The following is a 25,648-nucleotide window of genomic DNA, read 5'->3' on the forward strand; positions in this document are numbered from 1 at the left end:
CAGTACCCCAGCTTCTTGGAGCTAGCATTTGATTGTTTTTCATAGGAAGCTCATGAATTATTAGTGGCTATGTTAAGATATCTACATAAATATTTAAATGTAGAATTATTACACCTACAAATTGAAAACACAAATGTTCCAAAATTCATGTTTGTGAATATACACTCAAAGACAGTGCATGTGTCCTCTATGGCTGGGACAGCTTGGGAATCTGTGCTTAGCTATCTAGAGAGGGGATCACTGTATGGACAGATGAGGAACACGGGGAGAATTTTAACCCATACCTCCTCAGCTCACTGAAGAGGGGAAGGAAAGGACAAACACATGCTAGGAGACTTCCTACAGTCATACCAAGAAGTTTTTATTGAGAATGTCTAGATCCACAATCCCAACCATATCTCATGCTACTTATCCTGACTAATTCAGTAGCTGACTTCCTAGAACAGGGTCAGGTGTGGTTGAGGGTTGTGAAAAACTTATCTTCAGGCCAAGATTCTGCCTCCCTTCTCTGCAGAACCCTTTGGTGGTGTGGAAGTATGAAGGGAACTTCTGTACCCCCTCTCTCGATACCAGCGACCTTGGATCACTGGAATAAGATGGACTCAGCTTTACCCTAATGCTAGAATTCTAGTAACTGTCCTAGTAAGTTTAAAATGATCCTAGAATTCCAGTAACTGTCCTAGTAAATTTAAAAGCATGATGCCCAAATATCAGAAAAAGGAAACATTTCTCTAGCTAATTTTTTTGGTTACTTTTTAATGCTAAGGATTGAATAATGAGTTGTTCTCCCACACCCACTGTGCTAAGCATTGCATGTAGAACCTGATGCATGCTAAACATATAACTTAGCGCTCAGTTACCGTTCCAAACTCTAGCTGTGATTGTAATTTTTTTCTTTATCGAATCATTGCAGGCCATTCTTAGCACCTTAATGTGTTGATTGAGATATTGATTACATACAGAACTAAATATAATCACTGTACTTCAATCATTTAGGTAGGTGATTGTTAAGAGAGGTGTCCTTCTAGAGGTGAGGAAGACAAAGTATTTTTATGAGTACTCTGATCAGTCACAGAGTCTCCTGGCCTGGAGGGTTTGTTGGACCTGATAGGTTTGAATGGAGCTGAGGACCCAGAAGGCCTTTTGATGGAAGACCTTGGCAGCTTTTCCTTTACTGTCAGGAAGGTGAGATCGTAATTTATTAAGAATCCGTCATTGTAAACATAGAGCTTGTGGTCCCAAGGACAGTAATTGATGCCTTGCAGTGTTTCCAACATCTTGTCCAACAGGATGCTGAGTCGGTGTTCCTGACAGGTAGCCGTGTCATAAGCATAAAAGATCTCCTCTTGATGTGTGCTTAGTGAGCGTAAAGCATAGAGCACCCCACAGGCCATGAAGGCCCCTGAAAGAGCAGGCTTGTACTGGCTAGTATACCAGGTCTGCTCAACTTCTAGGGTGCTGTCATTGAGACGACTTATTACCAGGTTACCCTTGCTCTCTTCTGTGGCATAGAGCACCCACAGCCCCTTCTCATCACCAGCAAAATCTAAGGTAGTCCAAGGCACCGCAGCATAGGAGAAGCGGTTGTTGTAGGTGGCACCAGGCAATGGACGTCGCAGCACCAGGGTGTTGGATGAAAGGTCCACCTTGGCCATGTCTCTTGTGCCATAGTAGTTAAAGTACATGCAGTTCTTGTACACGGTATTGCCGCTGCCATCACCATAGCCCATCTTCCACTGCTCATAGTGCTTCAGAACCACCAGGTCACCATAGGATTTGTACAACCTATAGTAATCAAAGTACCTAGGCCAAGAACCCCACACACAGTAGAACCATTAAGTGACAGCAGCAATCAGAGAATAAAGAACTATGAAAATGATAGTGGGGCGTCTGTAACACAACCCCTGTAATCAAGCCCAGGGAACACAGCAGAAGTGGGGGTGGAAAGATTAAGTGTAACAGCCAAAGGACCCAAAGCAGTGCTGTGTGTTCTAGACATGATAGGAATGTTTCACCCATGAGCTCACAATAATATGGTGACCTACATAAGACCTACACTAGATCAATAAACGTCTCAGCATAGATATGGGAAAGGTTTAGGAGGTCTTAGCCCTAGGTGGAGTTACAAGCACTTCACAGCTGTGTGGAGGGAAGGAACATCTGTTTTCCTCAGGGGCAAACTCCTAACAGATTGCCCATACCCACATGGTCAGTCCAACACACGTGTCCATGTAGGAAACACTACCTGGACTTAGGCTGTGTAAGTTTGTGTTTGATAGTATGTGAGTGTGTATGTATGTGATTGTGCATGGGTATGTGAGTGAGTGTGTGTGTGAGTGTGTGTGTGTATGTTTGTGTATGTGTAATTACAGAAAAGAAAGAAAGAGAGAGAGAGTGTGTGTAATTACAGATGAAGAGGACATAAATTTTAATGGGCCATATGGGGGCACACAGGAAGAATTAGAGGTGAGTCAGGGAAGAAGGATGAGCATGATGAAAATACATTGTTCTTCGATTTGAAATTCTCTCTCTCTCCCTCTTTCCCCCCCTCTCTCTCTCTCACACACACACACCCCCCAGAAAAACAAAACTGGGAAGCCTCATATGCCAATTTAGAGTAGGGACTTTGGGGTCAAATGGTATTATTTTTCCATCCTTCACTCACTGTATACTATGTTGAAATAAATAACCATTTTGAAAAGCAACAGCTACAGTGTCTGCTAGCCAATGGACAGGTCTGCCAGACAGAAACCTAGCAGAGAAATAAAGGAACTAACAGATGTTATAACTCAAATGGACTTAATAGATATCTTTAGAACATTACACCTGAACACAAAATAATATGCCTTCTTCTCAGCACCTCATGAGACCTTCTCTAAAATTGACCATATACTTGGTCACAAAGAAAATATCAATAGATAGAAAAAATTTGAAATAACCCCCATGATTACCATGACTTGTTAGAATATAACAACAACACCAAGTGCAGAAAGCCTATAAATCATAGAAACTGAACAATGCTCAACTGAATCACAACTGGTCAAGAAAGAAAGAAATTAAAGACTTCCTAGAATTCAATAAAAATCAATGCACAACATACCCAAACTTATGGCACACTATGAAAGCAAGGCAAAGAAAAATTCATAACACTAAATGCCTTCATGAAGAATTTGGCAAGATCTCATACTAATGACTTAACTGCATAGCTAAAAGCTCTAGAAGAAAAGCAAGCAAACTCACTCAGGACAAGTAGAAGACAGGAAATAATCAAATTGAGGGCTGAAATCAACAAAATAGAAACAAAGAAAACAATACAAAGAGTCAATGAGACAAAGAGCTGGTTCTTTGAGAAAATCAACAAGATAGACAAGCCCTATCCAAACTAATCCAGAGAGAGAATATGCAAATTAACAAAATTAGAAATGAGTAGGGGGAACATAACAACAGACACAGAGCGAATCTAGAGAATCATCAGATCATACTTCAAAAACCTAAACTCCATAAAACTGGAAACTCTAAAAGATATTGACAATTCTCTGGATAGGTTTATCAACCAGATAAACAATTTAAATAGACTTAAGGAAATAGAAGCAGTCATTTAAAGTTTTCCAACCAAAAAAAAAAAAAAAAAAAAAAAAACCTGATGGAGGAGAGTTATCTGTCTATGTTACTTTCATTGGTTAATTAATAAAGAAAACTGCCTTGGCCCTTTAAGAGACAGAAAATTAGGTAGGCGGAGTAGACAGAACAGAATGCTGGGTAGCAGGAGTGGGGAGATGCTTCAGGCAGTCGCCATAGTGAGTCTCCATGCTTCTCCTCTCCCAGATGGACGCAGGTTAAGATCTCTCCTGGTAAGCCACACCTCGTGGTGCTACACAGATTACTAAATATGGGTTAAAGGAAGATGTGAGAATTAGCCAATAAGAGGCTGAATCTAATGGGCCAGGCAGTGTTTAAAAGAATACAGTTTCCGTGTAATTATTTTGGGTAAAGCTAGCCGGGTGGCGGAACACAGCCCGCCGCTTCCTTCTACAGATTGGCCGCTCCTTTCTACAAAAACCCAGGGCCAGATTGTTTCAGTGCAGAATTCTGACAAAATTCCAAAGAGCTAATATCATTATTTCTCAAATTGTTCCACATAACAGAAATGGAAGGAACATTCCCAAACTTCATGAGGCTACAGTTACCCTGATGCCCAAACCACACAAAGATTCAACAAAGAAAGAGAATTACAGACCAATTTTCCTCATGAACATTGATGCAAAAATGCCTAGTAAAATTCTGACAACACGAATCCAAGAACCCATTAAAAAAATTCACCATAGACAAGTAGGCTTCATCCCAGAAATGCAGAGATGGTTCAACATATGAAAATTTGTCAATGTAATCTACCATATAAACAAACTGAAAGAAAGAATAAACCCATGTGATCATCTCATTTGGTACTGAATATGCTTTCCACAAAATTCAACACCCCATCACAATAAAGGTCTTGGAGAGATCAGGGATACAAGGAACATACATAAACGTAATAAAGACAATTTACTACAAGCCAAAAATCAACATCAAACTAAATGAAGAGAGACTCAAAGCAATCCAATAAAATCAGAAACAAGACAAAACTGTCCACTCTCCATATCTATTCAATATAACTCTCAGAATTCTCGCCAAAGCAATAAGCAACAAAAAGAGATCAATGGGATACAAATTGGAAATGAAGAAATTGAATTTTTGCTATTTGCAGATGATATGATAGTACACATTAGCAACCTCAAAAATTCTACCAGTAAACACCTAAACTTGATAAATACCTTCAGTAATCTGGTGGGATACAAGACTAACTAAAAAAATAAAATCACTGTACTATAAACTAAGGATAATGGACTGAAAAAAATCAGAGAAATATCACCCTTCACAATAGTCACAAGTAATAAAGAATATCTTGGGGTAACTCTAACCAAACAAGGGGATGTCCTGATGACAAGAACTTCATGTCTTTGAGGAAAGAAATTGAAGACAATAACACAAAATGGAACAATCTTCCACATTTTTGAATAGGTAGAATTAATATAGTAAAAATGTCCATATTGCCAAAAGCAATCTACAGGTCCAATGCAATCCCCATCATAATCCTAACAAAATTCTTCATAGACCTCGAACTGTAATAATAAAAAAAGCTTGATATTGGCATAAAAAGAAACATGTGGATCAATGGAATCAAATTGAGGACCCTTACATCAATCCAAACACCAATAAACACCTGATATTTGACAAAGAAGCCAAAATTGTACAGTGGAAAAAAGAAAGCAGCTTCAACAAATGGTGCTGGCTTAACTGAACGTTGACATGTAGAAGAATGCAAATAGATGAGTATCTATCACCATGCACAAAGCTGAAGTCCAAGTGGATTAAAGACTTCAACAAAAATTTAGTTACACTGAACCTCATACAATAGAATGTGGGAAATAGCCTTGAATGCATTGGCACAGGAGACCACTTCCTTAATATAACACTAGTAACACAGACACTGAGAGCAACAATTAAAAAATGGGAAAGCTGGAACTTTCCCAAAACTCCCAAAACTGGGAAGCTTCCATAAGGCAAAGGACATGGTAAATTAAATTACAGCATATAGAATCGGAAAAGATCTTCAACAAAACCACATCTGATAAAGGACTGATCTCCAAATATACAAAGAACTCAAGAAACTAGACATCAAAATACCAAATAACCCAATTTAAAAATGGGATACAAAACTAAACAGAAAATTCTCAACAGAAGAAACTCAAATGGCCAAAAAACATTGAAGGAATTGCTCAACATCCTTAATCATCAGGGTAATGCACACCAAAATGACTCTGAGATACCATCTTACACCTGTCCAAATGACTAAGATAAAAACACTGATGACAGCTTAAGTTGGAGAGGATGTGGAGTAAGGGGCACACTCCTTCTCTGCTGGTGGTAGTACAAACTTTACAGTCACTTAGGAAATCAGTATGGCAGTTTTTCAGAAAAGTGTGAATCAATATACCTCAAGACTCAGCAATATCACTCTTGAGCATATACCCAAATGATGCTCAATCATACCCCAAGGACACTTTTTCCAATATGTTCATAGCAGCATTATTCATAACAGCCAGAACCTGGAAACAACCTAGATGCCCCTCAGCCAAAAAAATGGATAAAGAAAATGTGATACATTTACACAATGGAGTATCACTCATTTACTAGGAAGAAGAAATAGGTAAGTTCTCCTGGGTAACCTGGAGGGAAGGGGAGGGGGTGGGGGATAAGAACAAGAGGGAACAGGATGGTTGAGACAGAGAAGGAGAACAATGAAAGAGATATCTTGATAGAGGGAGCCATTATGGGGTTAGGGAAAAACCGAATGCTAGGGAAATTCTCAGGAATCCACAACGAAGACCCAAGTTAACACTCCTTGCAAAGAAATTGATCACCAAATCAAATAATGCAATTAAAAAAAACGGAGTACAGAGCTAAACAGTGAACTCCCAACAGAGGAATCTAAAACACATTTAAGGATATCTAAACATCCTTAGCCAGCAGAGAAATGCAAATCAAAACAACTCTGAGATTCCATCTTACACCTGAAAGAATAGCCAAGATCAAAAACACTACTGACAACTTATACTGGAGAGGTTATAGGATAAAGGGAATACTCCTGCATTGCTGGTGGAACTGCAAACTGGTACAGCCTTTTTGGATAACAGTGTGGTGATTTGTCAGAAAATTAGGAAACAACCTTCCTCAACACCCAGCAATACCATTGGGTATATATCCAAAGGATGCTTGATCGTGTCACAAAGACATATGCTCAACTATGTTCATAGTAGCATTGTTTGTCATAGCCAGAACCTGGAAAGAACCTAAATGCCCCTTGACAGAAGAATGGATAAGGAAAATGTGGTACTTTTACACAATGGAGTACTACACAGCAGAAAGAAATAACAAAATCTTGAATTTTGCAGAAAAATGGATGGAGCTAGAAAACACCATTTTGAATGAAGTATCCCAGACCCAGGAAGACAATTATCATATGTACTCAATCATAAGTGGTTTTTAAACATAAAGCAAAGATAACCAGCCCACAATCGCAATCCCAGAGAACCTAGACAACAATGAGTACCCTAATAGAGACATACATGGATCTAACCTACATGGGAAATAGAAAAAAACAAGATCTCCTGAGTAAATTGGGAGTATGGGGACCTTGGGGGAAGGCTGAAAGGGATGGGAGAGGCAGGGAAGGGAGCAGAGAAAAATGTAGAGGTCAATAAAAATCAACTCAAAATGAATCATTAAAAAAAGACTCCTTGCAATAATGGAGAGGTTGCATGAACTGACATTCCCCTGTAATCAGATTAATAACTACCATAATGGTTTTCATAGGACCTTTATCTAGTAGCTGATGAAAGGATATGCAGAGATCCACAGCCAAGCCTTAGGCAAAGCTCCTGGAGTCCAGTCAAAGAGAGGGAAGAGGGGTAATATCAGCAAAGGGGTAAAGATCATGATAGTAAAAACCACAGAGACAGCTGACCCTAGCTAGTGGGAGCTCATGGACTCTTAACTGACAGTTGGGGAACCTGCAAGGGACCAAACTAGGCCCTCTGAATGTGGGTGACAGTTGTGTGGCTTGGTCTGTTTATGTGTCCCCTGGCAGTAAGATCAGAATTTATCCCTAATGCATGAACTGACTTTTGAAGCCCATTCCCTATGGTGGGTTACCTTGATCAGTCCTGATGCAGTGGGGAAGGGCATAGTCCTGCCTGACATTCATAAGACAGGCTTTGCTGACTCTCGATGGAATGCTACTCACTGAAAGGTAGATGGGGTGTGGGGGAAAGAGGAGCTGTGGTTGTTATGTAAAGTGAATAAATTTTAAAAAAAATGAATCAGTGCTAGGGCTACTAAGAAGCCTGTCAGGGCCAGGAAATAGTACATATAGGATGGACCCAGACACATAAACTTTGTCATCCAGGACTCACCTGCCATCAGCACGCAGGGGAGACACCCAGTAAAGGGCAGAAACTGGGTTGGGTGCTGAGTCTCGGCCCCAGGCACCTACTTTGTACGATAAACCCCTCCAGTTGAGCTTCAGCACAATGGGTCTGCTCACTTTCTGTAGGCCTCCATGAGTGCAGGCTCCTACAGGGCAGAGCAAGCAAGATACGAGCTAGCTACAAAGCATATAACCCACAGAATGCAGATGGTGGAGAGTAATCAGTACGTGTGTGCTTGAGAACATGCCCATGCAACTGCATGCATCATCATATAAATAGCCTGATTTTGCATGGATGGAGATGAATGCATATGCCTGGCTATCAGATGTATAAATGGCTGCATATGTGGATATGTCCATGAGAAGATACCAGTCTTGGTATAATCAGGAAACTGAGGACTTATTCCTTATCAAGATCATTTTTGGCCTCCCATTCATCACTAAGGCTACTATAGCAATCATGCATTTGGCCCAGTCAATGAAGAAATAAAATCTTGGGAAATTCAGTCCGTGAACTCACCCGGAGCCAGGGGTGGACCAGGGTATCTGGAAGAGTGTTCCTGTTCCCGTTCCCGCTCACACTCACTTAGTCGGCCCTCCAGGATGTGCACCTCCTCTTGGAGAGCACGAAAGCTTCGAAAGTCAGCGTCAACCAGAAGCTTCAGGCTCAGACTGGCATTAGTGACCTGAGGGAATGAGATCCCAGGAATGTGGATCACAGGGTGTCCTCAAGCTAACTCGCACTCTCGATTTTCTGGGTTCAGGGTCTTCTCCAGAAAGAAGAGGTTTGGGGAAGTGTCTATGATAGCTAACCAGGTAAGAAAGGAGGCTGTGAGAGGAAGGGGGAGTAGGGGGAGCACTTTAATCCATCTACACACCTGGTTCCGGAGTTGGTGGAGGAGCTCCGGGGCCCCGCTGACACCTCCCTTGGCCTGAAGCTGGGCTGCCAACTCCTGTGCACCTTCCAGTTCTAGGCGGAGCAGGGTGAAGGCTGGGTTGTCATATTGGGACCCAGTGACACCAGGATACCTGGACTCCAGCGTGTGTCTCGGTTCCAAAGTCTGACTGTCTTGCTCTTCAGTGGTGGGTGCATACTCCTTGGCCTGGGCATGAAAGGACAGGTGTATTGTTCCTCCAAATGTCAAGGAGCCTGACTCTTCTCATCCATTTACATCCACCTATGTCTATCACTTTATCTAACAGTAGTAATATCCCCCACTTCTTACCTGAGGACATTCAGGTCCCTGTTTTTCTCAAGGGAAAAAATACCACCTATACTGTTCAAAGAACCTTTAGAGCCACCCACCCCTTAAGACTAGCACAAAAGATAAACAATACCAGTTTCCAGTCTGGCCATATATGATGAAGCTTCCCCGGGAGTTCAGCAAGTAAGGTTTGCTAGACCATTAGCAACACTGGACTACAGATATAATATTTCACCCCCTTGCCCTTATTATAGGCTCAGTGCCAAGCTTTCCAGACCAGCCCTTCCACGTGGCACCTCTAGTTCAGTTCATTATGGCAAATCTGTTCTCTGCTCCTCCACATTGATCATCCTGCTTTCAACTCTTTGATTCGACGATATGTATGCCTCTGTTTCCCCTGTCTTCTTTTTCAGTGGATCTACAACCACTATTTTATCTATCAATGTAAGAAGCTCTTATAAACATTATAAGCTATGTTTTACTATGGGAAACCTTAAGAATAGTACCAAATTTCCCTTTCTTCCTTAGGTTTGATCTCAAAGACGGGGAATCATTGCCATGGAGTCCTGGCTGAACTGAAGCCAGTAAAGGATGGTCTTGCAAGGGCTTCAACTCCAGCACTCACTCACCCTGGACAGCTGTTGTTCGTACTTGCCAATGAGATCCTGTAGTGTATTCTGTAGCTGTTCCAGCTGCTGCAGGAATATCGAGTCATTGGGCAGATGGACCACACACTGGAAAGTGCCACTCTCATCCATGGAATTTAATGTACTTCTCACCAACTGCAAAATCAGGGTCAAAGGCACACTGAGGGCAATGAAGCACACTGGATAACTATAGGCTATTTGCAAAAGCGAGGCAGGAAGAGGGGCCAGCCCTGCTCTGGGATGGTGGGGAACATTTTGAATCTTACTGGCTGCTGAGGGATCCCTGTGTTGGAAGTTTTAGTTACTTTAATTTGTCAGCAATGAAGCTTCAGTCCCCTCCTAACTTCCATTAGTTGACCACTCACTCTCACCCTGAATCACGTACTGAGTGCATGTAGTGATATTTCATTTGTATTTTAATAAATAGAGCTTGGCTGAAAATCAGAGAGTAAAACAGGTGCAGTGGTCAGCCTTACAGACCAGGCTGGCTTTGAACCCTTGACAGACAGTGGTGGCAAGGCCCTTTAATCCCAGCACTCAGGATCTCAGTGAGTTCAAGGCGAGCCTGGTCTGTAAGGCTGTCCAGTTGGGCCCTTTTACTCTCTGACCTTCAGGCAAGCTTTATTTATTAAAATACAAATGAAATATTACTACTATAAGTGCAGATAGCTACACTCCACATAGTCGATGGCCAAGATTTCCTTCTTCTGTTGTCAAGATTTCTTTCAGAAAAACACTGAGGCAGGCTTAAGGAGCTTCAGGTGTCAATAGTAACTCCAGTCTTGGAATTTGGCAGATCTACAACCTCAGCCTCTCCTGAAGGAAGCATGTACAGAGAGTCCCTGATTATCAAGAGAAGCAGCAGGAGGAATCCATGTCTGGAACCAGAGCTAACACTCACAAGAACATACCGTGAGGTGAGTGGGGATCCAGGAATTGCAGTTGAAAAACACAAGGGTCTGAGATTAAAAGAATCTTATAAAATCATGTAACTAATAATTTAAAAGGCTGAGAACTTCTCCAAAACCTGGCATTTATTCCAAATCTTGTGCTCTTATGTCAAAGGCATCTACACAGCTCTAAACTATGATGGAATGGGTCAGCATAAGCCCGAAGGTGAAGGCAAGAAGGAGCTCCCTTGTCTCAGTGAACCAGAGCAAAGCGGGGCAGCTCTAATGCTGAGAGACATAGAAGTTGAACTATTCTTACCCTTGCATAACATGGCTTGCTCACAGCCAGTTCAAATCTACTGATTCTAGAGCTACATTTTTTATTTCCCCTCATATTGCATATGTAATCTCTCTGTGTCCCAGTACCATCATATGGTTAGTAATAGAAACTGTGGCATTTTCCCTATTGTTTTACTTCAAGGTTGGTAAGTAGATGGACAGACAGACGGACAGATGGATAATATAGACAAGTAGAGAGAGCACTTAAGATAGTGCCTGCCTGCTTAGAGTCGCCTAGTTGTGGTACTATAGTTCATTAATTCTTTCTCCATTTCATTTTGATACTGAATAACCTAGCACTATATTGGAAATTCCTTCTAAATTTTAGACTATCCCCATGATACCAACTGGAGTTTGTATATGGTTCCTGTATTTCTCTGAGAAGCTTTACCCTCCCCCATAGGTTTTTGAAATCTAATACCCAGAGCTTACACTAGCTATATCTTCAGCCTAATAAGGCCACTTAATCTATAATGATCTGGGCTGACCATCCCATCCTCATCACCAGCATCATCTTTATCACAGGAAAGGTATGCATGTGGTGGTAGAAAACAAGGACATGTAACATCAGAATATACAGATTCATATTCTCTCTCTCTCTCTCTCTCTCTCTCTCTCTCTCTCTGTCTCCTCTCATCTTATGCCCGCCCATACTATCCAAGAGATATCCAATCAACAAAATGGTTTCCCATCCATCATCATCTTCTCCAGGTTTCTCTGTCTTTACTCTTGCCACAGACCTAGGTATTCCTGAACAAAATGAGAACGGAGAAAGCAGCCAGCCCAAAACAGAACTATTTCTCCTCCATGATACCTTCACCCTTTGCTTGTACCTGAGGCTGTCCTGGAAGCACCAGAAGCATAAGAAAAGAGGTCAAAAGAGCTAGGTTAATGTGCATCTTGGTCCAGCTGTAGGTATGGGCTAAGTCCCTAGACTACCCTGAGCTTTTATCTCCATTGCCAATGAATAGTCTCAGTAGGAGGGGCCAAAGATTTCAACATCCAAAAAGCTAAGTGTAGGGTCTTGAAGGGTGGGAAAGGGGATCATAAAAACCTGGCAACTTCAAACATGAGTGGAAGTATATTTCCTCTATGAAAACAGGGTTGCCCTCATCCATCCCAAACAGAGATCTGTTCTTGCCCTGCCAGGCCCTCCTACACAAATAGATTAAAGCATACCTGAGAAATCTGGAGGACCTTGGGATGGGCCCCTTTCAAAGGGAATTATTGTCTTTTCCTCAACTTTCAGGGAGGAAGGCTCTTGAAGGAAATGCAACCTAACCTGTTCAACCTAAGGGCAGAAGCCATTTACTTAACTACTTAATCCTGTCCCTTGGAAAAAGGCCAAAGTGTGCCCCTGGGGGGAAATGCAAACATCACTGCACTATTTTTCCCTGTTACAAACCTTCCCTCATATTTACCAAGCTGCCTCCTCCACTATCCTGGGCACTCTAAACATTTCCACTCTCCCCCCTTCAAATGCTCCCCTGATCTCCCTACTCCAAATGCCCCCAGCCTCTGCTGTCTGTGCACTAAGCCTCCACCCCACCAGCAGCAGAAGGGTATCAGGCCTCAAGTTCTCTGGCCTCACAAGCAGATATTCCTATTGAGAAGAATGAGTATGGTTCCTAAGTCCTGGACGAGAAATCAGGGCTCTCTCTTTGGCTATCCAAAATCCCTCCTGCAATCTGTTTGTCCTCAGTCAGCTTACTGGAGTACCTACTTCTCAAGCAATGTGGATTCCCACTTAGTCATGTGCCTAGGAGATGCCGCATTTCCAGAAAGGTTCCCGTGAAGGACTTATCATTCCACTCTCATTGAGAAGGTTGCTATCTACAGCTACTAGTTATTCCTACTGTTGCTTCCCTGCTTCTCACAGTACCCCTGCATCCAGACACTGCGGCCACTTAGTACCAAGGCCCTTGACTACTCACTCATCCTTTGAGAGCCTGCCTGTGGTGTACACCTGTTTTAACAAGGCACACGAAATCTCCCACTTCTCATTCTACAAGACTTCAAGAGTTGTGGTACATATAATTCTGGGGAATTGCAATACTTTGCAATATTGGAAAATCTCAGTAAGGTTATATTTTATCTTGGTTGACATTCCACACTCAAACCCAAAAAATACATAAGATACATTCTCCACAAGTACTGTATTTTCATCTGGGAATACATAGGTTGACAAGACAACCTCTGGTTTTCTTGGGAGTTTATTTGAAAACTAAATTTGCACATGATATGAAAGCATCTGGGATCAGGGTTCAAATGGGTGTCACTAGCTCTGTGTTTCATGGGAGAACAGATGGAAGGAAGGCTGAGTAGGAGACTAGCCAGGGTAAGGAGCAAAAGACTGAGCTGTAGCCTTTTCCCGCATCTTAGCAACTATATCTAGCAAATGACACAGAGTGAAAAAGCAGGACTCCCTCAGACTCTGATCCAAAATAGGAAACCTCTCAATGATGCAGTCCCAGTATGGTCCCCTCAGCAGCTCTGAAGAGCTAAAGTTATTAGCCACCCAGATCAAAGGCGAGTCTCCAAATCTCTGCTCCTTATAGTATCTATGCTATGCTATGCTATGCTATGCTATGCTATGCTATGCTATGCTATGGTACGCTACGCTATGGTATACTATTTCTCAGCTCCTCCTTTCTTCATCCGTTCAGCAGACATGGAATTCTTGTTTAGTACCAGATGCCTTACAAAGAACCCACACTGAGCTACATTAGACCAATCTGAGTGTGTGTAGAATGATGGAGAAAGACCATAGTCTTGCAGATGTTTCCTGGGCCTCCTTGTGCGTCACTGGAGGCCCCAGGCTCTTCTATACCTTAGTAGCTTGTCACTGAAAGTCAGAAGAGAACTGTAAAGAGAAGACTGTGCTGGTGAAGCTGGGTAGGGAGAGGTCAGTTTGCTGTACTCTGCATGCTTACATGTTTGGAATAGGTAGTACAGTCATGGCCCCACCTGATGGCAAATGATGTCAACAGTTGGGTTCATACAGATAAAGTGTGTGGCATGGCTGGCACTTCGGTGCCCACCTTTCTCACTCTTTGAAGCAAAAGCCTAAGTCTCTGAGTGATCTTCTTTGTGCGCACTCCATAGACCACAGGATTAAGTGCTGGAGGAACTACCACATAGAGATTAGCCAATAAAATATGGATGTGGCCGGGAACTGTGTGGTAGCCAAAACGATGAACCAGGAAGGAAAAGAGAGCAGGTGTGTAGAAGAGAACAATAACACCAGCATGGGCCCCACAGGTACCCAAGGTCTTGTAGCGGGCACCGGGAGATGGCAGGCGACAGACGTCACGGAGTATAAGGGCATAGGAAACACCTATGAGCCCTAGGTCCAGGGCTGGAGAGAGCAGTGTGGTAGCCAGTCCATACCAGATGTTGGGACGTGTGTCACCACATGCGAGACGAGCCACACCCATGTGCTCGCAGTAAGTGTGAGGCATGGCCCGATGCCCACAGTAAGGGAGTCTCTGCAGAAGGACCACAGGTGGTGCCATGACACAGGCACCACGTGTCACAGCTGCTGCAGCCACCATACCCACCACACGCTGGCTCAGCAGAGCCCCATAGCGTAGAGGCTGGCAGATGGCCACATAGCGGTCCACTGCCATGGCCAGCAGCACTGAGGACTCAGCAATGAAGGCCACGTGAGCAACAAAGAGCTGAGCTAAACATCCTGCAAAGGAGATTTCATCCGACAAGCCCCAGAGCACAGCTAGGGCTTTAGGCACCGTGGATGTGGCCAGAATCAAGTCAGTGGCTGCCAGAAGCCCCAGAAGCTGGTACATGGGAGCCTGAAGGGTTTTGTCCACTGCCACCAGCCCCAGGAGAAGTGTATTCCCTACCAAAGATGCAAGGTACAGAAGGCACATGGGCACAGAAATCCAGGCATGCAGGCCCTCCAGTCCCGGCACACCCAGCAAGACAAAGGGCCCAGGTCCAGAAAATGTCTGATTGAGGCTGAGGAGTGCAGAATCCAGCTCCATCTGCTGCTTCCACCTGGCTCTGTCCCTGGAGGGCATAAAGGAGGTCTGTGAGGGCGACTGTAGATCTCTGGAGATTTGGGTGAGGGAAGGGAAGGGATAAGCTGTTACAGCCAGCATTTCCTTTCTGATCGCTATGCCATGGACTACTATGCTAATAACAATAGAGTTCCCAACAGTATTGTGGGTTTGTTAGCATTTTCATATGCTGAATCAAAGAATTTGGCATCTATGCAGATAACAGACGCCCAGTCACACAGTAAGTGAACAGAAGAGTTAGGATTTGAGTCAAGTCTCATCTGCTTATACACCATGCATTTTTGAGTGTCCTTTGCTCTCCGAATGGAATGCTCCTGCATCTGTCCAGAACTGAGAGGAAGGCATTCTTATTAGGTAGCATACTGTGTCTTCCTTCCACCCCAGGGAAATGCACATCAGAATGGTCAGGATGAAGGAGACAGGATCTGTCTCTTCCAATTCCTTCCCTGAAGAATGCTAGGATGAAGCTCCTGCCTATGATTCTTTTCCCAGAGGCTCATCCACATGTTATGCCCCTCCCACTCTTTACAGGGTGCTTTTCCACTGCCAGAACATCTGGCCCTCTAGTTCTATTCCACCACAGTTCTAAGGACCTGATTTTGTTTAGTGTAATTCTTTCTTTGACTAGTATTGGCATCTGCGATCCCTCAAATCCTGCTTTATGGTTCCTGTCTCTTCTCTCCTTTGTCCATGGGAAGAAACTATGGACTCTATGGGATACATTTTGGGAAATCTGGTGCCCTTTAAGAATATAGATCATCAGGTCTGTGGAAGCAGAGAAAGGGATTGAGGCTGGGTGTCTTCATAACAGTGGAGTGGGTGGTCAAATTAAGATGGTGGTATTAAGCCCAGCAGAGGTGGCACATGCCTTTAATCCCAGCACTCTGGAGGGAGAGACTCGTGGATCTCTGTGAGTTCAAGGCCAGCATGGTCTACAGAGCAAATTTCAGGATAGGATTTAAAGCTACAGAGAAACCCTGTCTTGAAAAACAAAACAAAACAAAAAATGTTGGTAGAGGGAGAGAACTGGGTGGGGTCTGTGACCCAGGCTGACCTTGAATTGACTGAGATCCACTGCAGCTCCAGTCAGAAGTGCTAAACAAGTAATCTTAGCACTCTGGAGGTTGAGGCAGGAAGACTGAGTTCTAAATCACCATAGGCTGCCTCTGACACCAGCATCAATACACCACACCACAACCTGGGGAAAAGAATTGCAGAATAGGATTCTCTGTTCTCTACTTGAAGACCACAGTCTTGTCATTCAGTTTCTTGAAAGTACAAGTCTGGCAGCCTAAGCTGGTCTGATAGACTGTTAACCTGCGGACTGTGAAACCTGATGTGGGTGACCAGAGAACACCTTAGCAGAGCTGTGATTTCAGCAGAGCTACTTCCGGGGCCTTCACTCATCCATACAGCCTCCCACAGAACAGAGATTAAACCCACACTAGACATTCCCACATGGGAATCGCTGAGAAGGAATCAAAACTTCCTTCTGGAAGGCGATATGTTTGCCAAGTGAAGGGGTCTAGCATTACCCTTTACCATGGGGCCCCATGGCATCCTCTGGATACAGAGAACACCCTGCCTGGGCTCCCTCATACAGAACACACTACTAAAAATGTATGCTATCACTTCCTCAATAGTTGGAAATGCCTGCCCCCAAACCACAGGATAAGCACAACCTGTAACCAGGCAAGTGCCTTCTTAACAAAGTCTGAGAAATTTAACAGATCACATCCTGTTGGCACCTTTCCAAGGACAACTGCTTTAGACTCTTCATAACCACAGCACGTACATCTCCTTCCATTTGCCTCTATGCAACAAGTGAAGATGGGGAAATGAAAGCTGGGGACCCTCCTCGCATTCTCTAGAACAGAATTCTCAACCTTCCCTATGCTGTGGCTCTTTAATACAGTTCCTCGAGTTGTTGTGAAATCTCCAATCATAAATTATTTTTATTGCTACTTCATAAATGTATATTTGTTACTATGTGAATCAGCATATAAATATCTCTGTTTTCTGATGGTGGAAGGGTCATTTATAGGTTTGTGACTCCGAGGTTGAGAGCCACTGTTCGAGCCTTACTTCTGCCCTATGCCTGACTCTGTGGGCAGCACTGTCATCTTCTCGTTTTCTGCCTTCATGCTCTGTTCTCTTCATTTCCTGAGACCTAACACCATATGGGGAGTTCAGCAAGGGACCTGCAGAGTGAGGGGAGAAACAGCACTGATCTCCCATAGCTCCAAGGAATAGACTGGCTCTGGGCTGGGGCAGAGTCCAGCTGCCTCTCCATGGTAGAGACACCACTACAAGTGAGTCACACCATCTCAGGCTGCTTGGTGGGATAAGAAAACTCCTGTACAGAAAGACTACAGTCACATAGACCTGGGGCCACACGAGATTCCCGAGTTCCGGGCTGGACTGTCCCTTCTTCCCCATTCCTAGATCCCTTCCTCTCTGGAGAGCAGTTTCCCTTTGGCTAGCAGAAGCTGACTTCAGTGCTTGCTTAGATTCTCAATGTCTGGCTGGCTGCTTCCTCCCTAGAAGGAATCTCTGTTCTGACTCACATATGCTCGTCTATGCCAGCATTAGTCCTGGAGACAGGGGTGTTTCATGAGCCACCTAGTAATCAGGGTTTGTCCCTACCCTCTGCTGCCTCCAGAGACCATGCGGCCATCACCATCTCTTCTGTTTTCCTGATGATCCCCTCTGAGCTGACCTTTGGTCCTCGGAGTTCCTCGTTTCCCAGTGTCTCAAGAACCAGCTCTTGCCTGAGAAGCTTTAAGGACAAAAGTCAGCCCTCATGAACAGAGTAGAGCACCAGACACATAAGCAATCCAGCCAGATGCACAGAAATAAACTGGAACGCTCCAGTCAGTCTGTATTTCTTATGATCTGGGGAGAATCAATTAACTTGGAAGCATGATTTGATGCAATCGTGGGTTCTCACCTGATTTTGGAAGAAGTAAGGATGCTAATATGATACCAAATTACATAGTTCTTGCTCTTGTTTGTCCTCATTTCAGCACAATGACAAAACTCAGAGCAAACTCTGAAGCCAAGTTGTTCAGGTGAAGATCTTACATCTACCACACAAAGGCTGTGACTGCACAAGGTCCTCATCACGTGTCTTCATTGTCTCATTTCTGCAATGAGGGTAATCAAAATGCATCTACTCCCATGAGGCTTTGAAAGGAGTGTGTGTGTATATATACATATATACACAAATATAGTGTATATATATATATACATATAGAGTGTGCATACACATAGTGTGTTTATCTACATATACTGTGTGTACATACATATATAAACATGTAGTGTGTTTATACATACATACATACATACATACATTCAAAGTGCTATGAATCTAAAGGACTGGGGACATAGCTCAGTGGTTAAGTACTTGCCTCACTTGTATGAGACCCTAGGTTCAAGCTACTGGAGAAAAAGTAAACTAAACCATACATCAAAACTTACCTAATTATTTAGGGTTCAGCAGAGCCTATACAGCAGTGACTGCTCAGCACGCATCGAACATTACTGCTGTTGCAGTCAGCACTTCCATTGCTCGACTCCATCCTTGGGAGACCCTCTCAGTGCAGTCTAGTGTACAAATGTGGTAGGTTGCCTGTCAATGTGCCTTAATAAAACACAAAACACAAATGCTAATAGGAGTCTGAAACAAAAATGGTGAACCATCAAATGGGTCTAAACTTATTGGTTCAGTTGATTAAAAGGGGGAATAAAAGATTTTGATTAGACTTCCTTTGGCAATAGAACTTGTTGGGATTAGTCTGGTTATAAGACCATTGTTAAAGCAAGAAGCGTGGGGTGTTGCCCTCACACGCCCCTTTCCTTACCATTCTGACACAGAACAGTGAGAATGAGGAGAAATGATAATGCTTTGTGCCAGATTCCCAAAGATGAGAGTCCAGTGGCCCTTCCTACACCAGGAAGCTAAGCACAGAGGAGCGTATACAGGCAACGGAGCAGTGCAAGCTTACTCAATCTGCTCTCCTCTGGTTCTGTGAAAAGAATCTCAACAATCCATTTCATTAATTTTGACCTTCAGTGCTGAGCTCAATGTGGAAAAGATCCAAGGAGATGTCATTGGGAAGCTTTGTTCCAAGAGCCTCAGAGCAGTCTAGAATCTGAGTGATGCTGGCTGGTGAACTGCTACTGCCTGTGGGACCTTGATTTCTCACCTTGACTTTAATTCAGCTGTGGAAGCTGATTTAAAGATGAGGAAAAAGTATCTCATCTCTATCCACCAATGTCTGCCTTCAATCTTGCTTCTCCAGCTGATTCATCTGACAGGGTTGCCAGAATCTCAGAAACTCCAAAGATGCTTCTAAGGCAAGCTGAGAGAAAGCAGGTACAAGTGAATAAGATATATGGGTTTCTCCTGTGTGCACAACAGGGGCAATGAACTCTGAGCCCCAGTGGGCCTGAGGTCTCAGCTGTGCAGTGTGGATGAGGAATTAGCAGAGATTTGAGGCTATCTCTGTGGACTTCCTTAAGCCCCAGATTTAAGTGTCTGACATACTCAGAACCTAGAGAAAAGGAAACTGGACCACGAAGTCCCCAAAGATCCATTGCATGTGAGAGCAGCAAACCCAGATAGACATTCTCTCTGCTCTACACAATGGTAAAGCCAGTTGTCACCAAGAAGTTATTACTGTTCTTAGGGGCTGTCTCCATTCCATACGCTTCGTAAAGAGACTAAATATTTTGATGGAAACAGCCTGGATATTTTTCTCCCAGATTGATCTTTCAAATAAACCTTCACTACGATGTAGCCTTGAGTATTCATGACTTTCCAAGCTTAATGTTTTCTTGGTGTGATGTAGATTATATATCTCCCCCAGCAGTGGCTGTGCTTACGTAGGTATCATGTGACTCCCCCTACAAGTGCCTTTCCCTCGACTGAACTAACACAGCACTCTGAAGGTTGTGCAACATGGCAGGAGCAGCTTGAGAACAAATTGCCTATCTTAGGTGCCAGCCAGATCTATATGGAGAGGTGTAGATGCCAATAATAGACATTATTGTTCAGACACTTCCTTTTCCTCAAACACGGTACAATTTGCCACTTGGAACAACTAATGGCTTTCATTGACACCACAGAAATCCAAGTTCATACTTGGTTTTAGTTCCCAGTCATAATGAAATTTGGTGTAAGCACTCATAAGTCAGATGACAGAAAAACAAACCTATAAAAGTCTATAGTTGAAGAAGTCATACACAAAGAAATACATTATTATCTATGAGTACAAAAGAGAAGATAGATTTTCATCCATGATCTGATGGTGGAACAGAAAGTTTGTAACCTGCCATGCCGTGGCAGAGTAGGACTGTAAATCTGAATTTACAGGAAGATACATTGCACCTTTTTCTCCTTGAATAAACAGTAAAGAGGAGGGGGTTATAAAAGTCACAATCCCAGGTTTCCACATGATAGGTCTGAAGTGAAAGTAGAAACGACAACACTCTAGACACTGACGGAGTGGACAAACGCTGCAAATCCACACCTTTCCTCCAGGACTGACCCTATCAGACCAAAAGCCCACCTACCCAGGAAAGCTGATGGCTTCTGGGAAAGAGGAAGTCAGTTTTCTTTCACAATGTGGCCTCTAGGAGATCGACTCCAATGGATGGCCTTATATCGAAGATATTTGGGCAGTACAAATTGTACTCGATGGTTTTAGAAAGGAAAATGAACACAAAGTTGGGTTTGGGTGAATAGAAAAGGGTGGGTAGGCTTGGGAAGAACTGGAGAGAGAGTAATAACAAGTCACAGTGTATGAAATTGTCAATTAATAAAAGTAATTAAGTAGTTATTTCGTTTTTTAAAAAACTAAGGTCACTTATAAAAAGCCAAGGCTCATGCAAGGTTACTGAGAAACCACAGAAATAAAGAAATGTACATTCTCTTCGGAAGGACGATGGAAAAGCAACATTTATCTTCTGGACAGAAACGGAGCAGTGTGTGGGGGGATGAGACAGTTCACACACCGGTCCCTTCTGTCTTTTGTTTTGCTTTGTGACTCCATTAGCCTTTCATGGAAGCCATTCGTGCGCATCAGTGAATAATCTTGGTTTCTAGTTTCTACCAGGATGAATAGAGTATGTACTTTCAAGTTATCCTAACTCTGAACATATTTATTTATTGAATCTTCAGGAAGCTTTTAAAATAGCAGCTCTTAGCTAATCTGTGGTCTCAGCAAGATGGAAATTACCAGAAAAAGAAATGCCAGAAAATATTCTGAGGCTTGTGAGGACTTAGCATCTCAGGACACAAAGCAGATTCCTCAGAGTAGGGTGGGCCTTGGTGTGTGATAACTGGACTTCTAACGGACACAGACTGGGAGGGGGCATACTGAAGGCTGGAGTGGCCAGAGGCAGTACACAGGGACATATGACTTAGAAACAAAGTCCACAGAGCTGGACATTAATAAATAAGTTCTGGTGACCTCACAGTGATTAGACTTTGTTGTAAAAGTAGCAAATTGAATACTTCAAAATTTTTTGTTAAACATAGATCCATAAATGTCCCTGCTGAAAATAAATGTGAGCTAGACCTGTCAATTACATTGATTTAATCATTTCTTGATGTGTTTAGGCACAGCAATATACATTATTCCCTAGTCTAACTATTCCTTTCTTTTTTTAATCTACAGGAAAACATTAATGCAAGACACATGGCATTTTCATTTCAAAAAAACATAGTAACTATACAATTTAAATTTTGAAAAGGCAAGTGCAAATTAACAACAATAATAAAACATACCCTGTAAATACTTTTTTCCGTAGTCTATTTTCATGGTTCTGAGCTCAGCAAAATGTCACCAAGATTTGATATCAGGTCTGTATTAAAGACCTCCTTGCTGGGAACCTTGGAAATTCACTTCAAAGTGTAGGTCCTACTTTTCAGATAATAAGATTTTGTCTTCTAGAGGCCTACAAATCTGCTCCTCCTTCCCCGAATTCTGTTTTATTCTTGTTGTTAGTGTAGGTGGTCTATCTCTGCATTTTATTCTGTTTTGCTGTCTTTGTGTTGTCTTGAGTGGGATTAAGCTACTGATTTAATTCCTATTCTTTTTTAATTAGTATACAAAATAAGAGGGGTTTCACTGTGACATTTCCATACTTACTTTGTGTTGGTCCCCCTCTTCCCCTCTTCCTTCTCTTGTTCTCTTGCTGCCCCTCCTTCTTCCCACAGTGGCCAATCTTCTGTTTTCACATCAAACATTTTCTACCCCCACCCCATTCTCCCCAACTTAAAACCTCTTTTTCCAAAGTGGCAATGGACTACAGAATTGGGAAGAAAGAAAAGGAGGTACCTTCTGGAGAAAATAAGGAACTGGGTAGTAGAGAATAACAGGAGTGAAAAACAAAGAGAAGAAATCATAATGACATAACGGTATAGATGTATGCAAATACCACCCTGAAATTAAAATCATCCTATTGACCCAGGCATGCTGAGTCAGGCCTGAAGTCCCCAGAAAACGACTTCCAATTGGAGGCCAACCTACTGTACCAGTAAGTTCCAGGCCAGCTGGGGCTGCAGAGTAAGGGAGACTATCTCAAAATAGCCCAAAATCTGAGGAATAAGGAGAAATAGAGACAGTATCCTCGTAGGAGAGAAATGAGCCAGATGCTTGTCCTCCATGATAACATGTTGGCAGTTAATGACAAAAACTTAACATATGTCCCCAAAAACTTAAGTGTACCATGCAGAGCCTGGGAGTGTACCTGCCAGGAAAGAGAGCACCAGAGGCTGAGGAGCCGGGAATGGCCTGGGCAGACAAGATGACTACATTTTACAACAAACCTTAGAGCTTCATTTTTGTGTAAACTGTATGTTTATTTTTATTTTATTATTAATTTCTATTGAGCTCTACATTTTTCTCTGCTTCCCTCCCCTCCAACCCTCTTCCAAGGTCCCCATGCTCCCAAATTACTTGGGATATCTTGCTTTTTCTATTACCCATGTAGTTTAGATCTACGTATGTCTTTCTTTGGGGTCTCATTGTTGTCTAGGTTCACTGGGATTGTGATTTGTTGGCTGATTTTCTTTGCTTTATGTTTAAAAAACCACTTATGAGTGAATACATGTGATAATTGTCTTTCTGGGTCTGGGTTACCTCACTCAAAATGATGTCTTCTCGCTCCATCCATTTTTCTGCAAAATTCAAGATGTTGTTATTTTTTTGCTGTGTAGTACTCCATTGTGTAAATGTACCACATTTTCCTTATTCATTCTTTAGCCGAGGAGCATTTAGGTTGTTCCAGTTTCTGGCTATGACAAACAGTGTCGCTATGAACATAGTTGTACACATGTCCTTGTGGCACGATTGAGCATCCTTTAGATATATACCCAAAAGTGATATTACTGGGTCTTGAGGAAAATTGTTTCCTAATCTTCTGAGAAATCTGCACACTGACATCCAAAGGGGCTGTACCAGCTTACATTCTCACCAGCAATGCAGGAGTGTTCCCTTTACCTCTGTCTGATGTGGGGTGTTATTTAAGATCTTTCCTCACTCTGTAGGCTGTCGTTTTGTCTTGTTGACTGTGTCCTTTTTTTTTTTTTTTTTTACAGAAGCTTTTCAGTTTCAGGAGGTCCCATTTATTAATTGTTTCTCTCAATGTCTGTGCTGCTGGGGTTATATTTAGGAAGTGGTCTCCTGTGCCAATGTGTACAACTGTACTTCCCAAACTGTACTTCCCAATTTCTTTTCTATAAGGTTCAGTGTGGCTGGCTTTATGTTGAGGTCTTTGATCCATTTGGACTTGAGTTTTGTGCATGGTGATAGATATGGGTCTATTTTCCTTCTTCTATATGTTGATATTTAGTTATGCCAGTACCACTTGTTAAATATGCTTTCTTTTTTCCATTTGATTTTTTTTTACTTCTTTGTCAAAAATCAGTCATTCAAAGATATATGGATTAGATTAATATCTGAGTCTTTGATTCGTGTCTATTGGTCCTCCTTTCTGTTTTTATGCCAATACCAGGCTGTTTTCAGTACTGTGGTTCTGTAGTGGAGTTTGAAGTCAGGGATTGTGATGCCTCTAGAAGTTCTTTTTCAAGGTCTGTGAAGAATTTTGCTGGGATTTTGATGGGCATTCCATTGAATCTGTAGATTGTTTTTAGTAAGATTGCCATTTTTACTATGTTAATTCTACCTCCATAAGAGCATGGGATATCTTTTAACTTTCTGATGTCTTCTTCAATTTCTTTCTACAAAGATTTAAAGTTCTTGTCATACAAGTCTCCCACTTCTTTGGTTAGAGTTACTCTGAGACATTTTATGCTGTTTATGGCTATTGTGAATGGTGTTGATTCTCTGATTTCTCTCTCAGCCCTTTTATCATCTATGGACAGGAGGGCTACTGATTTTTTTAATTAATCTTTTATCCTGCTACGTTGCTGAAAGTGTTTATGAGTTTTAGAAGTTCCTTGGTAAAATTTTTGAGGTCACGTATATAAACTATCATATCATCTGCAAATAGTGAGAATTTGACTTCTTCTTTTCTGATTTGTATCCCCTTGATCTCCTTTTTTCATGAATAGAGCAGCAGTAAACATGCATTGCAACTATCTCTGTAGTAAGAGATTTGGCATCTTTTTAAGCTCATGAGTATTCGCATGTCCAATCTGTGGAACAGAGATCTTCAAGACCTCTGATTGGCATGAATAAATTTTCACTTTAGTGTCTAAATAGATTGGCTTGAGGTTCATGCGTTGCGAGAGCCTCCTAATTTAGTCCCTAATTCCAACCTATTTTGAAGGGTTTTATTCTCCTGAAAAATATCTCTACAGCTTACATTCTAGATGAACCTTGGAGCCAGGAGCTGTTTCCTCACAGTGCCAAGCCAGCAACCCTGGCATTGCTGTGGATGCTCATTCTCACAGCGCCAAGCCAGCAGCCCTGGCATTGCTATGGATGCTCATTCTCTCATCTCTGTAGCACTGCTAGCCCTGTTGTCCGTGTTGGGCTAAGGGACTTGGAAGAGTTATGGGGACACATTTAATGGTGATTTCTCAGTAGCCTAAAATGTACAGTAAATATGATTGCATATCATTATGAATATCCTATTATCTAACTGCTATTCCCTTAAATGAGTGATTTTTTATTTAACGTTTCCTATTTCGTCTCTTTCTTCAGTATCTGTGTCTTAATGTATTTCTTTCATTGGAAGTGACAGTCACAATTTCCAAGTCATATTGATTTTTTTTCATTTAGGTTAATTCTAATCTGTCCTCATCTCCTTCTTCTCTGTCCGTGTCATATCACACAACAGAAGTCATTAAGGATTCTTTCTTACCCACAAAACAGTGTATCACCTAGTCCTCACTGGTACCCAAAGCATCTACAAGCAATTCTTACCTTAAATAGAATTCTTTTTCTTTTGTTTTTACCACACAGTTTCATTCTTGCTAAAAGTATAGGGTGGTGAAAGTCACCTGCCTTTTCTGCTGAACAGTAGA

General features: G+C 42.4%; 2 protein-coding genes across 2 annotated transcripts; both read right to left on the minus strand.

Annotated features, from left to right (window-relative positions):
• Positions 1-1,007: 1,007 nt before the first annotated feature.
• Positions 1,008-12,006, minus strand: LOC119820438 (olfactomedin-4-like). Its single transcript, XM_038338809.1, has 6 exons — positions 11,941-12,006; positions 9,861-10,013; positions 8,905-9,129; positions 8,547-8,712; positions 8,013-8,172; positions 1,008-1,803 (listed from the first exon to the last, which is right to left on the minus strand). Exons 1-6 carry the CDS (start codon positions 12,004-12,006, stop codon positions 1,008-1,010), a joined length of 1,566 nt encoding a protein of 521 aa, XP_038194737.1.
• Positions 12,007-14,103: 2,097 nt separating this feature from the next.
• Positions 14,104-15,147, minus strand: LOC119820503 (olfactory receptor 52D1-like). The gene has a single exon (XM_038338940.2). The coding sequence runs from the start codon at positions 15,145-15,147 to the stop codon at positions 14,104-14,106; it is 1,044 nt and encodes a 347-aa protein (XP_038194868.2).
• Positions 15,148-25,648: the final 10,501 nt, after the last annotated feature.

Source organism: Arvicola amphibius, chromosome 1 (assembly GCF_903992535.2).
Source record: "Arvicola amphibius chromosome 1, mArvAmp1.2, whole genome shotgun sequence".
NCBI lineage: Eukaryota > Metazoa > Chordata > Mammalia > Rodentia > Cricetidae > Arvicola > Arvicola amphibius.

Excerpts from the sequence above, each read along its gene's own strand:
- LOC119820438 (XM_038338809.1), bottom strand. The coding sequence starts at position 12,006 with ATGCACATTAACCTAGCTCTTTTGACCTCTTTTCTTATGCTTCTGGTG. Across the intron at positions 10,014-11,940 it reads TGCTTCCAGGACAGCCTCAG|TTGGTGAGAAGTACATTAAA; the intron begins GTACAAGCAAAG and ends CTGATTTTGCAG. Across the intron at positions 9,130-9,860 it reads ACGAACAACAGCTGTCCAGG|GCCAAGGAGTATGCACCCAC; the intron begins GTGAGTGAGTGC and ends TTTCATGCCCAG.
- LOC119820503 (XM_038338940.2), bottom strand. The coding sequence starts at position 15,147 with ATGCCCTCCAGGGACAGAGCCAGGTGGAAGCAGCAGATGGAGCTGGAT.